Source organism: Muntiacus reevesi, chromosome 2 (genome assembly GCF_963930625.1).
Source record: "Muntiacus reevesi chromosome 2, mMunRee1.1, whole genome shotgun sequence".
In the NCBI taxonomy this organism is placed as follows: Eukaryota; Metazoa; Chordata; class Mammalia; order Artiodactyla; family Cervidae; genus Muntiacus; species Muntiacus reevesi.
In genome coordinates, this window is record NC_089250.1 from 16,624,206 (window position 1) to 16,640,680 (window position 16,475).

The 16,475-nt window shown below is 43.3% G+C and overlaps 1 protein-coding gene across 1 annotated transcript in view; it reads left to right on the top strand.

Annotated features, from left to right (window-relative positions):
• CDC123 (cell division cycle 123) overlaps positions 1-14,881 on the top strand; it is a 42,564-nt gene extending 27,683 nt beyond the window's left edge. The window contains exons 9-13 of the mRNA XM_065920985.1: positions 96-218; positions 1,124-1,152; positions 8,421-8,549; positions 13,474-13,611; positions 14,625-14,881. Coding sequence (XP_065777057.1) covers positions 96-218; positions 1,124-1,152; positions 8,421-8,549; positions 13,474-13,611; positions 14,625-14,651 — 446 coding nt within the window. The 3' untranslated portion in view covers positions 14,652-14,881. The remainder of the gene's footprint in view (positions 1-95; positions 219-1,123; positions 1,153-8,420; positions 8,550-13,473; positions 13,612-14,624) is intronic.
• The last annotated feature ends 1,594 nt before the right edge of the window (positions 14,882-16,475 follow it).

Below are 16,475 nucleotides of genomic sequence, written 5' to 3' on the forward strand. Positions count from 1 at the left end.
TTAATGGTTCCCTTAAAAAGAGTTTTAAAATCACATTTTGGTGTTTTTGAAAAGAATATTGTGTAATAACAAAATTTAAAATATTTTCTCATCAGGTATTTCTCAGAGGGACTACACACAATATTATGATCATATTTCTAAACAAAAAGAAGAGATTTGCAGATGCATACAAGATTTTTTCAGGAAACACATACAGTATAAATTCTTAGATGAAGATTGTGAGTATCTTTTTATTGACCTAGTGAGATGAAATGCATAATGTTACTGGACTTCATTTCATGGTGGTGTATATTTTAAAACTGGATTCGAAGCACTATGTTTTTAAGCATTTTACTATACTATGGTAGTGCTGATGGGTTTGCATGTTAATTTTACTTATTTAACCAGAATCCCTTTTTAAGACTGAGACAATTTCTCTGTCCTGTCATTTGAGATATTTTCTACACATCTCAAAGGGTCTGTCTACAGAGAACCAAACGCTTCTGTTATTAGGACTAAATTAGCTAGTTGACTGGTCTACCTTTCTAGATTTTATTTGAGTGATCAGATAGCACCAGTTGCAAAGTAATCACTTGTGTTTTAAAGAACTGAAAGTATTGGAGTGTTCATGCGTTGTCAGATTATATCTGCCATGGTTGACGTTTTTCTACCTGCCAAGCTTGGTCCCTGTGGCAGATTTGACTTTAAAAAGGATGACTTGTGCCCTGAGCATGCTTAGGTTTTGTGCTTTCCTAGTGCAGGTTTTACCCATTTTATTCTCCATCAGATAGTAAGTGGTCTCCTTTCACTGTGACAGATCACCTGTCTCTATAATGATGAATTGGTTGACACGATGTTGGTGTTTGGTGTGAATTTTTATTCATTTATGTTTTTGAATTTTTAAATATAAGGGATTATGGCTGAAGACAGAGAAAAGGAAAGCAAAATTACATTAAGTAAAACATTGCAGGATGCCTTTTTATGTTTGAAGTTTTGAGATGTAGAAGAAGCATGAAGTCCTCAAAGCCAAATATATCCTGCTGTTTGAGTAATTTATAATAAAATGCATTTTAATTGTCAAAAGGAGGCTTTGATCATGCAAATAGTAGTTCATTACTAACTCTGAGTTTTTTTTCCTTTGCAGTTGTATTCGATATATACAGAGACAGTAGGGTAAGTAAACTTGATATTTTATATATTCTAAATACAAAAGGTCTATCTGGTCAAGGCTATGATTTTTCCATTGGTCATGTATGGATGTGAGAGTTGGACTGTGAAGAAAGCTGAGTGCCGAAAAATTGATGCTTTTGAACTGTGGTGTTGGAGAAGACTCTTGAGAGTCCCTTGGATTGCAAGGAGATCCAACCAGTCCATCCTGAAGGAGATCAGTCCTGGGTGTTCATTGGAAGGACTGATGCTGAAGCTGAAACTCCAATACTTTGGCCACCTCATGCGAACAGTTGACTCGCTGAAAAAGACCCTGATGCTGGGAGGGATTGAAGGCAGGAGGAGAAGGGGACAACAGAGGATGAGATAGCTGGATGGCATCACCAACTTGATGGGCATGAGTTTGAGTAAACTCCAGGAGTTGGTGATGGACAGGGAGGCCTGGCATGCTGTGATTCATGGGGTCACAAAGAGTCGAACACGACTGAGCGACTGAACTGAACTGAACTGAACTACATAGGCATTCTCTATGTCAAGGGCTCAAAAAGTGTTTTCCCAAGGCAACTAAGGTCATTGAAATTCACAGTGGTCAAGACTGTCCCCTTAAAATATCCTTAACACTAGGAGACATGATATCTCCTATCATTACATGTCACAAGTTCAGGAGTTATTAACAGATGGCTAAGGTCACCCTGTGTCCCCCCTTCTTTCCTCTTTCGTTGGGAGTTTGGGCCTGCTTAAAAAACAATTCAGTTTTCACTCTCCAATGTGGCCAGGAACGTGTCATTGGCTATTTAGATACTTATTTTCGGTTACCTGAAAGGCCCTTAACATGATTTGAGTCTGGTGGCTCAGACAGTTAAGAATCTGCCTGCAATGCAGGAGACCTTGGTTCAGTCCCTGGGTTGGGATGATCTCCTGGAGAAGGGAATGGGAACCCACTCTGGTATTCTTGCCTGGAGAATCCCATGGACAGAGAAGCCTGGTGGGCTGTAGTCCATAGGGTCGCAAGGAGTCAGACACAACTGAGCAACTAACACTTTCACTTTCTTTCATGAAGATAAGGAAATGAGTAGTTTGTATTTATTTTGTGATCTTAAAGTGATGGAAACTTCTGTAATGAATAAGAAAAACCTGACCTAGTAAGTCCTGCTGCAGAGGTTTCACTATCAAGACATGCAATCATTTCAGAGGAATTTGTGTCACTAGGTGTCCTGTGACAGTGCTTTAGCAACTTAGCTCTTAAGAGGACAGCAGGTGTGTTTTCTAAATATATGACCCATGTATTTCCTCAGCATCACTCAAATTTTTCTCCTTCCCTCTCCACACTCGTATCACCTCATCATAGTGATGTTTGTGATACCTTTCAATTATTTCTTGGACAAAAGGATGGGGCCCATATGTTCATGACCCAAGGTAGCTGTTAACCATTCACTCACCTCTTTCAAGCCAAAGGTATCACTTACTCTGTTTTCACCTGTCTGTCTTGAAGGTTGATGGCATCTGTTAAGAATTAGAAAGAGGAGCTATTAAAAAAGAAAGAAAGAGGACCTATAAATTGATATGTGGTACAGAAGAGGGATGCTACTTGGCAGAGTTGGAAGCAAACCTTAAAGAAAGGATGGGGAGCTGGCAGGGTGGAGCGGACAGGAACCTGAGCTGCTGGGCGCCCAGGGCTCAAGGCCAGTCTCAGCTTCTAACAGTCAGATGCCAGCCACGTCCAGTCACTCACAGACCGTGGTTTATTGAGAACCTGTCAGGTGTTAGATGCTGTGCTTCTAACTAGCAGCTTCCATCTGGGTGATCTCGAGACAATCAAGGAACTTACCTTTGAGACTAAAGCGTTCCAGGATTGGCCTGGATCAAATCAGTGAGCGAGGAAACTGAGCCCATTGTCCTGAATGTGCAGCTCAGAAGAGCTTGACTCTTATTTAATTCATTGTCTGCCTTAGTCCATGCAACCCTGTGGGGTATGTGCTGTTTGTTCCCATCTTACAGATGTTCAGTCTGAAGCCGTTATGTTCTAACGCGGCTCTCCTTAATGGCATTTGAACATTTGGGATCTGCCAGGGTGCCTCAGTACTTCTCCAGCACATGTCCAGATCTACCGTGGTTCAGTAGGGCCAGCAGGTCAGTGCAGGTGTGTGACTTGGTGAGACAGTTATATGAATGTTTTAAGTGATGTGGGACATGGATATAAGTGATTACGGCTGTGATCTGACAGCACCAAAAGCAGTTGCGTGCCTTTAAAGTGGGAACCAGGCCAGTGTAAACATCCTGACAGTTTCTGAGAAGAGATGCCGGCTGTGATGTGAAACTCATTTGCTTTCAATCAATGGCACTTGAGTCACCATCTCAGACACTGTTGGGAATGCAGGATTTATGGCTATTCTTGGGAGAAAACTAACTTTTTATGGTGATCTCTGATCTGAAGTACAAGTGGAGTGTGTCTGGGCTTGGTGACCCTGCATGTCTGTGTCAGCGCAGTTGCTGGGCAGGAGGACTCAGTGCCGAGAGAGTCTAACCACTCTACGTGTCAGAGCCATGACCCTGCCCCCATGCAGGAGGTCTGGGATGAGGCCTTGGAATGTGTATAAAGAAGCTCCACAAGTGATGACAATTCATAACTAGAATTTAGAGTAACTACTTTAGATATTTGAAAAGCGATTCGAGTCCCCTTATGTATTCCTTTTGGTCATGGTTATTTTCTTGTTATTGATTTTGTTGCTTTTTGGGATAAATATGACCTAGAGTCTTTGATATTGTTCAGAATGAATCTGCAGCCTAGTCACTTTTCTGGTTCTATTTTGTGTGTGATTGAGAAAGAAAGTACAATATTTTAACGTGCAAAGTATTCTGTAGACGTTTGTTAGACTAAGCTTGTTAATGTTATTGCTGTGAGAACATACATGGAAGGTCTGATTCTAACCCTTCCGCCTCTGCAATCTAGGTTGTTAATTTCTTATGTATCCTTCCAGTATTGATGCAAAAACAAGCAGCATACTTATTTTTCCCCATCTTTCTTTACACAAGAGTTCAGTTGTGTTTAGTCACTCAGTTGTGTCTGGCTCTTCATGACCCCATGGACTGCAGCACGCCAGGTTTCTCTGTCCATCACCAACACCCAGAGCCTGCTCAAACTCATGTCCATTGAGTCAGTGATCCCATCCAGCCATCTCATCCTCTGTCATTCCCCTCTCCTCCTGCCTTCAATCTTTCCCAACATCAGGGGCTTTTCCAGTGAGTCAGTTCTTGCATCAGGTGGCCAAAGTATTGGAGCTTCGGTTTCAGCATCAGTCCCTCCAGTGAATATTCAGGACTGATTTCCTTTAGAATGGACTGGTTGGATCTTCTTGCAGTCCAAGAGACTCTCAAGAGTCTTCTCCAACACAACAGTTCAAAAGCATCAATTCTTCAGCACTCAGCTTTCTTTATAGTCCAACTCTCACATCCATACATGACTACTAGAAAAACCACAGCTTTGACTAGACGGACCTTTGTTGGCAAAGTAATGTCTGCTTTTTAATATGCTGTCTAGTTTGGTCATAGCTTTTCTTCCAAGGAACAAGCGTCTTTTAATTCCATGGCTGCAGTCACCATCTGCAGTGATTTTAGAGCCCAAAAAAATAAAGTCTGTCACTGCTTCCATTGTTTCCCCATCTATTTGCCATGAAGTGATGGGACCAGATGCCATGATCTTCATTTTATGAATGTTGAGTTTTAAGCCAGCTTTTTCACTCTCCTCTTTCACTTTCATCAAGAGGCTCTTTAGTTCTTCGCTTTCTGCCATAAGGGTGTTGTCATCTGCATATCTGAGGTTATTGATATTTCTCCCAGCAATCTTGATTTCAGCTTGTGCTTCATCCAGCCCAGCGTTTCTCATGATGTACTCTGCATATAAGTTAAATAAGCAGGGAGACAACATACAGCCTTGATGTACTCCTTTTCCTATTTGGAACCAGTCTGTTGTTCCATGTCTGATTCTAACTGTTGCTTCTTGACCTGCATACAGATTTCTTAGGAGGCAGGTAACGTGGTCTGTCTGGTATTCCCATCTCTTGAAGAATTTTCCACAGTTTGTTGTGATCCACACAGTCAAAGGCTTTGGCATAGTCAGTGAAGCAGAAGTAAATGTTTCTCTGGAATTCTCTTGGTTTTTTCAGTGATCCAACGGATGTTGGCAATTTGATCTCTGGTTCCTCTGCCTTTTCTAAATCCAGCTTGAACATCTGGAATTTCACGGTTCACGTACTGTTGAAGCCTGACTTGTAAAATTTTTAGCATTACTTTGCTAGCGTGTGAGATGAGTGCAGTTGTGCAGTAGTTTGAACATTCTTTGGCATTGCCTTTCTTTGGGATTGGAATGAAAACTGACCTTTTCCAGTCCTGTGGCCACTGCTGAGTTTTCCAAATTTGCTGGCATATTGAGTGCAACACTTTCACAGCATCATCTTTTAGCGTTTGAAATAGCTCAACTGGAATTCCATCACCTCCACTAACTTTGTTAACTAACACAAGGGTTAGCATATGATAATGCACTTGCTCCTTGCTTTTTATACTTTTTATTATTTATTTATTTATTATTATTATTTATTTTTTGCTTTTATACTTTTTAAAAGCAGTGTATCTTAGAGGACTTTCTGGTTTCTTAAAGGACACAGTATTTGATTATGTGGATGTGCTGTATGGTTTGGTGAATCACTTCCTGTGGATGAATGCTTAGCTTGTTTCTAGTCTTTTACACACTGTGCTGTGGTGAATGTGTACCGGTGTACACATGTGTATACTTGTCCTGGTAGACTCTCTGTTATCTTTATGCCCCCATGCGTAGCACGGTGTTTGGTGCATAGAGTTTTGTTTATGTGGATGGTGGGGGAGTGGGGGTAGGTCATTTGGTAGGTATTAGGAAGGTTGGTGTGACCACTCCTACCTGATAGGTTGCCTAAAAACAGAGTTTCTCAGGATGTTTTGTTCCTGAGGTGTGACATAAAAAACGTGTTATGGGTGTAAAAACCTCAACTTGATGGTTTTATGCCTGATTCCAGCTGGTCTGTTTTTCTTTAAACTAGAGGATGGCTTCCAAACTACAGAACACATTCTGCCAGCTGTCAGTCCTAACAGCGGTGTTTTTCTTTTCTTTTTTTTTTTTTTTTTTACAGTGTGGCATACTTCTAGTTTATAGAGCTAAATATTCTGATGCTAACAGATGCAATAATTTTTTTCCTTTTTTGTTTTGATAATGAGATTATTTTACTGGTTATAAAAATTCAAGTTTAAAGGGTTCAAAGTTTAGAAAATACTCATTTTGTTAAAATAACATACAACTTATTAGAGACATCTCGAGTAATCACCGAAAAAAGCAAAGCTGCTGTCATATGAAGGAATGGGTTGACGGTGGACATGATTTCACACAGTCAGAGAAGCGAGGAAGAGCAGGCACCAAATTGAAGTGAGAATTTAACTCAAGTGGCAAGAAGGAATTGTAGGCAGGATTGCTGCTGGGGATTGTGTGAACCAGGAAACATGGCCAAATGCTGCATGGTAGAAACTTCCCATAGTGGTTCTTTGCCACTTTGAGCTTTCTAGTTTGCAGCCAGCCTAATAAAATGCTTTGTCTTTCTTTTTTTTTTTTTTTTTTTTTGCTTTGTCTTTCTTAAACTTTTCCTTGAAAACAGATGAGAAACAATGCTAGATTAGTAATGCTGGCTCAGCAGTCTAGCTCCTTAGGCATTTGTCATTTTACACACGCACGTCCGCCCAAGACACGATTGCTACATATTTATAGGAAAAAAATACTACCAGCAGAAGGGTGCAGTTATGTTGGGTGTCTCAGTGAGAAAAGTCAAGAGGAGCAAAAATAAAAGTTGCAAGGAAACATTTATCTAGTAAATGTCACATACGTCCCCATGATCAAATGTGTTGGTGTTAATTTCCTGGCAGGATTTCACAGGCTCCCCAGCTCCTTTATGTCAGCACTTTGCCACTTGCAAACTTCGTCTGGCTGGGCCAGAGGTGTTCCTTCCCTGAGGCTGGAATCTGTCACACTGGCCATCACTGCTCTCAGACGAGGAGAAGATGGCGGTTTCTTAGAAAGGTTGATTTGTTTTTATTTTGCATCTCCCTTTGATGTGCCATCAAGCTCTGTCATGCAGAGAAAACAGTTATTATTGGCTTGGCCAAAAAGCACATTCAGGTTTGTCTGTAAGAGGGTATGGAAAACCCAAACAAACTTTCTGGCCAATCCAGTACATTGAAATGAAAGACAGCCAAGCATTTTCTTACGTCTTTGCTCAGTCATGTTCGATTCTTCTGCGACCCTTTGGACTATGTAGCTTGCCAGGCTCCTCTGTCCATGGGATTCTCCAGGCAAGAATTCTGGAATGTGTTGCCATGCCTTCCTCCGGGGATCTTCCCCACCCGGGGGTTGAACCTGAGTCTCCACTGCAATGCAGTGTTGCCTGCGTTGCAGGCAGATTCTTTACCTGCTGAGCCATTGGGGAAGCCCTTTCTTACATCTTTAGTAATTAAAAAATTCAAACCTTTGCAGCAGCCTCTCAGAGGTGGGGGCTGGTGCTGAGAACTGCTGGCCGCCTCCTGAAAGATCATTAAAGAACCCATGAGAGCATTCCAGTGATGCTGCTTTGGTGGGACCACTTTGTGAGATTTCCCGTCTGCCTGCTTGGGTTTTATTACTTACTACATTATTCCATACAATTTTAAGTAAACAGACTTTGAGAAAATATACTGGCAGTATTAAACATGATGGCAACATTGATGAGGATGTTCAAGGATCTTACACAAGGTTATAAGAGGCACCACTGCTACTATTGCCCCCCGGAATTTGTATATTTCATATAAAAAGTAAAAATAGATCATTAGCATTTAACTAACATTATTCTTTGTAATCCATGAACCACGATAGACATCTGAATAATTTCAGAATCTTCAGAGCAAAACAGAGCATTTTCTTCCACTGCTCGCTTCGGTTTTTGATGTAAAATTGATTGAAAGCAGAAGTCGGTATGCATGTGTTTTTCGGGCTTTCTTTTCCGTCTCCTCTCTGCGTTCTTGGGTGGACTTCCTGGGGCTCTGTGCCCACTGCACTTAGACAGGCAGCCCTTCACAGATGGGGCCTGGAGGAACTATGTTTTGAAATCAGTGATACGATTTTTGAGATGAAATAAGATGATTTTGGGTAAAACGAGATGATCTTTCTAATAAGCCAGATAACAGACTTGATTTTATCCTTACTGGGCTTTCTTTCTATTCTCCAGGGGAAGGTGTGGCTGATTGATTTTAATCCATTTGGTGAAGTCACAGATTCACTGCTGTTTACTTGGGATGAACTGTTATCGGGAACAAACCTAAAGGGTGACTTCAGTGAAGGAGAAGCTCTGGAGCAGGTAAGAAGATCAGAAAGGTCCCCAGGAAACCTTTTGATCCCCTGAGGAATTTCCTGCTGGGTCTCCAGGCACCTGACACAGATTAACTTGTAGATCCTTGCCCGCAGTGGTGATCAAGAAGAGTATGTGTGCTCTGTGATTTATTCACTTCATCATTCACTATGGACGGGGGTTCGTGACATGGTAGAGGAGGCAGTGATCAAAACAATCCCCAAGAAAAAGAAATGCAAAAAGGCAAAATGGTTGTCTGAGGAGGCCTTACAAGTAGCTGAGAAAAGAAGAGAAACTAAAGGCAAAGGAGAAAAGGAAAGATATATCCATTTGAATGCAGAGCTCCAAAGAGTAACAAGGAGAGATAAGAAAGCCTTCCTCGATGATCAAGGCAAAGAAATAGAGGAAAACAATAGAATGGAAAAGACTAGGTATCTCTTCAAGAAAATTAAAGATACTAAGGGAACATTTCATGCAACAGTGGGCACAATAAAGGGCAGAAATGGTATGGACCTAACAGAAGCAGAAGATATCAAGAAGAGGTGGCAAGAATACACAGAAGAACTATACAAAAAAGATCTTCATGACCCAGATAACCACGATGGTGTGATCACTCACCAAGAGTCAGACATCCTAGAGTATGAAGTCAGGTGGGCCTTAGGAAGCATCACTATGAACAAAGCTTTTGGAGGTGACGGAATTCCAGTTAAGCTACTTCAAATAAGATAATGCTGTGAAAGTGCTGCACTCAGTATGCCAGCAAGTTTGGAAAACTCACCAGTGGCCACAGGACTTGAAAAAGGTCACTTTTCATTCCAATCCCAGAGAAAGGCAATACCAAAGAATGCTCAAACTACCGCACAATTGCACCTTCCAGATGTTCAAGCTAAATTTAGAAAAGGCAGTGGAACCAGAGATCAAATTGTCAACATCTGCTGGATCATCAGAAAAGCAGGAGAATTCCAGAAAAACATCTACTTCTGCTTTATTGATTACACCAAAACCTTTGACTGTGTGGATCACAACAAACTGTGGAAAATTCTTCAAGAGATGGGAATACCAGACCACCTTACCTGCCTCTTGAGAAATCCGTGTGCAGGTCAAGAATTGACAGTTAGAACTGGACATGGAACAACAGACTGGTTCCAAATAGGAAAAGGAGTACGTCAAGGCTGTATGTTGTCACCCTGCTTATTTAACCTATATGCAGAGTACATCATGAGAAATGCTGGGCTGGATGAATTGCAAGCTGGAATCAAGATTGCTGGGAGAAATATCAATAACCTCAGATATGCATATGATACCACCCTTATGGCAGAAAGCAAAGAAGAACTAAAGAGCCTCTTGATGGAAGTGAAAGAGGAAAGGGAAAAAGCTGACTTAAACTCAGCATTCAAAAAATGAAGATCATGGCATCTGATCCCATCAGTTCATGGCAATTAGATGGGGAAACAATGGAAACAATGACAGACTTTATTTTTGGGGACTCCAAAATCACTGCAGATGGTGACTGCAGCCATGAAATTAAAAGACGCTTGCTCCTTGGAAGAAAAGCTATGACCAACCTAGAAAGCATATTAAAAAGCAGAGACATTACTTTGCTGACAAAGGTCTATCTAGTCAAAGCTGTGGTTTTTCTAGTAGTCATGTATGGATGTGAGAGTTGGACTGTAAAGAAAGCTGAGCACCAAAGAATTGATGCTTTTGAACTGTGATGTTGGAGAAGACTCTTGAGAGTCCCTTGGACTGCAGGGAGATCCAACCAGTCCATCCTAAAGGAAATCAGTCCTGAATATTCATTGGAAGGACTGATACTGAAGCTGAAACTCCAATACTTTGGCCACCTGATGCGAAGAACTGACTCCTTGGAAGAGACCCTGATGTTGGGAAAGATTGAAGGCAGGAGGAGAAGGGGATGACAGAGGATGAGATGGCTGGATGGCCATCAGTGACTCGATGGACATGAGTTTGAGCAGGCTCTGGGTGTTGATGATGGTCAGAGAAACCTGGCATGCTGCAGTCCATGGGGTCACAAAAAGTCGGACACGACTGAGTGACTGAACTGACTGATTGACACTTCATCTAAGGAAGTGATAGTCCAATAGGTTCTTTTCTAGTTACTTTTCTTTTTCTTGGCCCCTGTGTCCTGCCCACCTGAAGAGAGTCCTGACTGTGGGTCAGATCACACATCTGTTTATTCTGGTCCAGCCCTGGGCTGCTGCACGTGGACAGAGGGATGCTGCCCAATCGTGCGGATAGGGGCTTATCCAGTCAGGACCCGTGGCTTCCCCAGGGCCTTGACTGCAAGCTCTGTTGTCCTACCAGCGTCTCCTTGCACTGGCCACAGTGGCCGTTCCATGCCCTCCATGCTCCTGGGAGCTTCTGTCCATCGCTCCTGTCCTCCTCAGCAGGTACCTTCACAGCTCCCCTTGTGGGAAGAGAGAATCATCGGTGAGAATTTGCTCCCTTTAACTGTCATCAAACCTACACACTCACTGCATCCTTCCTCCAAGTCCTGTCTCTGCCCTGTGTCTCCCCAGATTCCCGGGGCTGCTATTTGCCTTCTTTACTTTCTCCAGTCTCTTTCTTTCTCTGAAAGTAGTTCACCGTGTTTTGACGCCTTCAGTCTTAGTAGTGAGGCCTCCCTCAGGTCCGTCTGCACCCAGCTGCTCTCTCCTTTCTCCTCATGCTCATGGCCGCTCCTTCTTTAGACAACTGTGTATTGCTCTTTTCAGCCTATAAAAGTGACATGTGCTCACTTCTAAAGGAAATTCTAATATCACCCATGATCCTACCTCCTTGAGAGCCTCTGTTATATTTTGGTGCATAACCTGCTTGCACACATAAACATGAGCCTTTTTAAAGTAAATGAGGGTGCACTGCATCTGTAGTCCTTGTCTGCTGGTTCTTCATTTCATACTCGCATGGGTGTTTTCTGTCTTCTTCAAAATAGTTTTATTTTTATATGATCATTTAAAAATAGAGAGAGAGAATTAGAAAGAAGTAACACCTGAAATCCTGCCACCTAGAAATGACCACCCTCAGCACCATTAAGGTTTCCTGGGCATTTTTTGTGTATATTCAAATGCACAGACTCCCATTATTTTGAAAGTGGAGCCCCACCCATCCCTCTTCTTCTCTAAGGGTACAGTGCAAGGTGCAACTAAGGTTTGTTGAATTAATTAATGAAGTGATTGTATCCCTGCTGGCATCTTAAGAGTTGTGGGCTGTTAAATCTGAGTGTCAGGGAAGAAGAATGCAAATTATTTGGCACAAGGTTATTTTTAAATAAGAGGAACAGAGTTATTGGATAGAAACAGTTGTATAAGATTCACTGTATGATCCGAATTCATTCATTCATCCATCCCCCCTTCCTTCCTTTCCTTTTTTCCTTCCTTTCCTTTTTTCCTTCCTTTCCTTTTTTCCTTCCTTCTCTCCTTCCTTCCTTCTTAATGTAAGCATTCTTGTGCTGGAGGTTAGGGATGCCAGAAGAGCAACAGGAACTGGCTCCTGACTTTCTCAGCACCCCTTCCTGCCTGTCCTCCAATGCACAGAGACCTGCCTTCCTTCCATTCCTCAAAGCTGCAGATCCCTGCCTGGCCTTCAGGTCTTTGCACTGGTTGTTTCCACTGTGTCCAAAGCTGAGTTCGCTCCCAGACCTCACGAGGCTGCTTTCATCATACTTTTCAGTTCTTAGTCCAGATGGCCCCTCCTTAAGCAAGGTCCTACCCACCCAACCTACCCCCAAGAGGAATCTCCATGGACCTCCTTTTATCATAGCACCTTGCTGTCCTGTTTTTACAACTTTTTACTCTGTGGAATGATTTTGTTTGTTTATTTGCTTGCTCGGTGGCTGCTTACCCTCTTGTTTTCCAGTTTTTCTCCCTTCCCTAGGACAATGTCCAGCAGACAGTAGGGGTTTCATGTGTGTGTGTGTGTTAATCGCTTAGTCGTGTCCATCTCTTTGCGACCCCATTGACTATGGCCCACCAGACTCCTCTGTCTGTGGAATTCTCCAGGCAAGAATACCGGGGTGGGTTGCCATTCTCTTCTCCAGGGGATCTTCCCAACCTAGGGATCAAGCCTGAGTCTTCTGCATGCATGCAGATTCTTTACTGTCTGAACCATGGCTGGGCTGTCTGTCATAAAGTATGGCCATACCTTATGGTATGGGCTTTGGTATGGTATGGGCTTTCTAGGGCTTCACTGTCCTGTTCCAGCCAGGTTCCTGGCATGTCTCCACCCGCTGGACACCATCCATCCCTCACCTCAGCATCTGCCACCCATGAAGCCCAAACCCATGACTCTGACTCTGAAACCCTTTTTGGCACCAGGCGATATGTGAACATTCCATGTAAGACTCTAAGCACGTGCAATAAAGAATGTGAAGACTTGTTAAATATGACCCTTGAATTTACAGTTTTACATTGGTGCTGAGAGAAATCTGTGAATGAGTACATGAAGTGATGTGAGAGAAGTGCAACAGTGTTAGGGGTTTGGGGCTCTCCTTTACCCTCACTGTTAGCTTTATTCTCTTAAGGCAGTAATTTCCAGCAGTGTACCCATGGAAAGTGACAGAGTTTATAAAGTATGCTGGCCTGTGTGGGACTGCCTGAGGCAGCCTCAAGCCTAGAGAGACCCCCCCCAGCCTCAGCCCTTCACAGCTACAGCAGCTGTGCAGCCACCACTCCGGGACCACCTAGCCCCGCCCCCCAGGGTCTCTTGGCTTCTGATACCTTAGATGTGTATTTTCTTGTGAACATGTGGAAGTTTTTTTTTTAAAAAACCTTGGTGCTTTCTTTCACTTAGGAATCTGATTTTCTTTTCTCCCTAGTAGAGAGCAGGAGTTGAAAATTCTACACCAGGATCTTTTTCAGTTTGAAAAAAAAATTTCTCACCAACTTCTGCTCCTCCTTTTTTTTCCTTCATGAAGGATGCTCCGGCCTTCCGTTGTACCAACAGTGAGGTCACAGTCCAGCCGAGTCCCTACCTGAGCTACCGGCTGCCCAAGGACTTTGTGGACCTGTCGACGGGCGAAGATGCTCACAAACTCATCGATTTTCTTAAACTGGTAACATTTATGTGTACTTAGTATGCTGGCCATCTCCACTTTCAAATTGATTCTTTAATATTTCATTTTAGTCATATTCCACGTAGACTTCTGTATGATGATTGGGAATTAAAGGGGCAGAATTACTGAGTTAGGTCATTTCGTAATGATATACATCAAGTACACTGAAAAAATAATTTATTGATAAAAATGATAGAAAATACTTATATATGTGTATGCTTTTGAGTACATGCTCCTGGGGCTTCCCAGGTAGCGCTAGTGATAAAGAACCCGCCTGCCAATGCAGGAGCCGCAAGAGACGCCAGTTTGATCCCTGGGTGGAAAAGGTCTCTTGGAGAAGGGCATAGCAGCCCACTCCATATTCTTGCCTGGAGAATCCTGTGGACAGAGGAGCCTGGCGGGCTACAGTCCATAGGGTGGCAAAGAGTCGGACACAGTTGAAGTGACCTAGCACAGCACACAGCACAATATATGCCTTTGAGTAATTTTCATAACACTTGTAATCTTGAGGAAAGTATATATAATTGACCCTCAAACAGCCAGGGAAAAAGCCACCTATAATTTATAGTGAGCACTTCACATTCATGGTTCTTTATCTGCGGATTTTACCAGCAGTGGGTCCTCAGTACCGTAGTATTTACTGCTGAAAAAAATCAGCATGAAAATGGGCTCTCAGACCCTTGTTGTTTAAGGATCAACTGGCCTGAGAGCAAATCAGATCTCTGCTGTAGGTACTCTAGGGGCAATGTGAGTATTTATGTTTCTATGTAGGAGTATTTGTGCATAAAGAAGAAAAAGGAGAAAATGTTCAAATATCTTGAGGATAATGTGCCCAGGAGCCAAAATGATAAACTACTTTAATGAACTCCTTAAAGCATATTTTTCCATTGATAATTTTCAACCACATCTTTTGCCAGTGGCCTCTAGGAAATTATACTTGCTGACAGAAAAAGCAATCTTGGCTGAACAAATTAGAATGTGCTGTTGTAATGTATCTTGGTTTCCTGTGACAGAAAAGGAGTCAGCAAGAGGATGACTGATCAGCGTGCTAGAGTTCCAGACCAAGTCACAGAGGAAACCACAGCTGCTTCTGAAGGCCAGGAAGAGTCCACAAGCTCCTATTAACCCGGTTGGGGGGTGGGGGGCGTGGACATCAGTAGCTTTTTATATTCATGTATAAAGCTGAGGTAAATGGAGGGACTTTGCTACTTGTAAAAATAACACAATAAATAGATCTTAAACAGGAAGCTATCCTGTTCTGATGATAAAATACTTTCTATGAAATACCTTGTTCTTTGGCTCAGTCTATTTAGAGGTATCTCTGTTTCTTGTGGCTATTTTTTTTAACACCTGTCACTGTAGCTGGGCAAGTTTATCTTTGTTATCCAGCTCCTTCTTAATCATTACTGTTCCACTGAAAAAAAATAGAACCCTGTGTAATGTAACACAGCCGTGTACAACCCTTAGTACATGGCCATCGCTGCAGGAGGTAAGGAGCCCCCACCCTGTTACCAGGCAGCAGGTTCTATAAGACCATTTATGGTCGGTCAGCCATTGGTTGGTGCCACAATGACCCCGCCCCCAAGAGAGCAACTGTCAGCGAGCAACCGTTAGTGGTCCTGCTCGGCCATTGGTCCGTGCTACAGTAGGCCCCTCCCCCAACTGAGCAACTGTCAGTGAAAACCGTTAGTGGTCCTGCTCAGCCGTTGGTCCATGCTGCAGTGGGCCCCTCCCCCAACCGAGCAACTGTCAGTGAGCGACTGTTAGGGGTCCAGCTCAGCTAATGATTGGCAGCGTGGTGACCATCAGGTGGAGAGTAAGGTAATAGGTGAATCCTGGCCTTCTTCCTTGGAGCGCTCCAGCTCACCTGGCCTCCAGCCAGCAGGTGAGCTGATGGCCCAGGGAACAGGCCGGGCCGTGTCCTGCCGGTTCCAGAGCCCTCACCACGGCTGCTCACTGGCTGGGCCCAGGCCTTGAGGCAGCAGCAGCCGTCACCCCCATCCCTGCCTCTGCGACCTCACGGAAGCAGCCATCTGTACGGGTCACTGTCTGAGGAACCTACGGTCCTTCCCCTGCTATAGAGTGGTCTGAGGGCTGGTTGGGCCCTGGGCGACTGGCTCCCTCAGGAATGACGGTTGGACAGGCCCTGAGGGAGCTGCCAGCTGAGATCTCCTTTCAGCCAGGACTGGATCTCGGAGGGTGACAGTTGTGCCTGGGGACCATGTCCTTTCTTGTCAGAACCGAGAATGACATTTGTTTGGTGGAGGTTTACAGGAGCATTGTTCCCTGACTATGACTGTGGTCCAGTGGCTGAGACTGAGCTCCCAATGCAGGAGTCCGGAGTTTGATCCCTGGTCAGGGAACTAGATCCCCTAGGCCACAACTAAGACCTGGCACAGTCAATTAATTTTTTAAAAAGAGGATCTGCCACCAAGACATTGGCAACAACTCACCCACTCCTTTCCCCTTCCCTAGAAAAGGCTTTGCTGAGAGTTCTTGGGGAGTTTGGAGTTTTGGGGGGCTTGAGCCTCTGGTTTCCCTGCGCAGCCCTTCAGTAAACCTTGCTGTGCTCCAAACCGACGTTTTGGTGGTGTTTGGCCTCTGTGGCAGGCACGTGGGCTGGTGTTTCGGTAACATCGCTATAGAAAATGTTTTTCCTGCTTTGAGGATTTTCATGTAGTTTTTATATCAGTTAAGCTTTGGTTTGGGTACAGTTAAAATGCAGATTTCTCAAACTGTCAGCCATGAAAATTTTAGTACAGTATAGCCACTTTAATATATATTAGTAAAACTATCACAGATTTATTTATAATTCATCCTTTTATACAATTACTGGAATTTTGGGGGAGGTATTTTAGATTCAC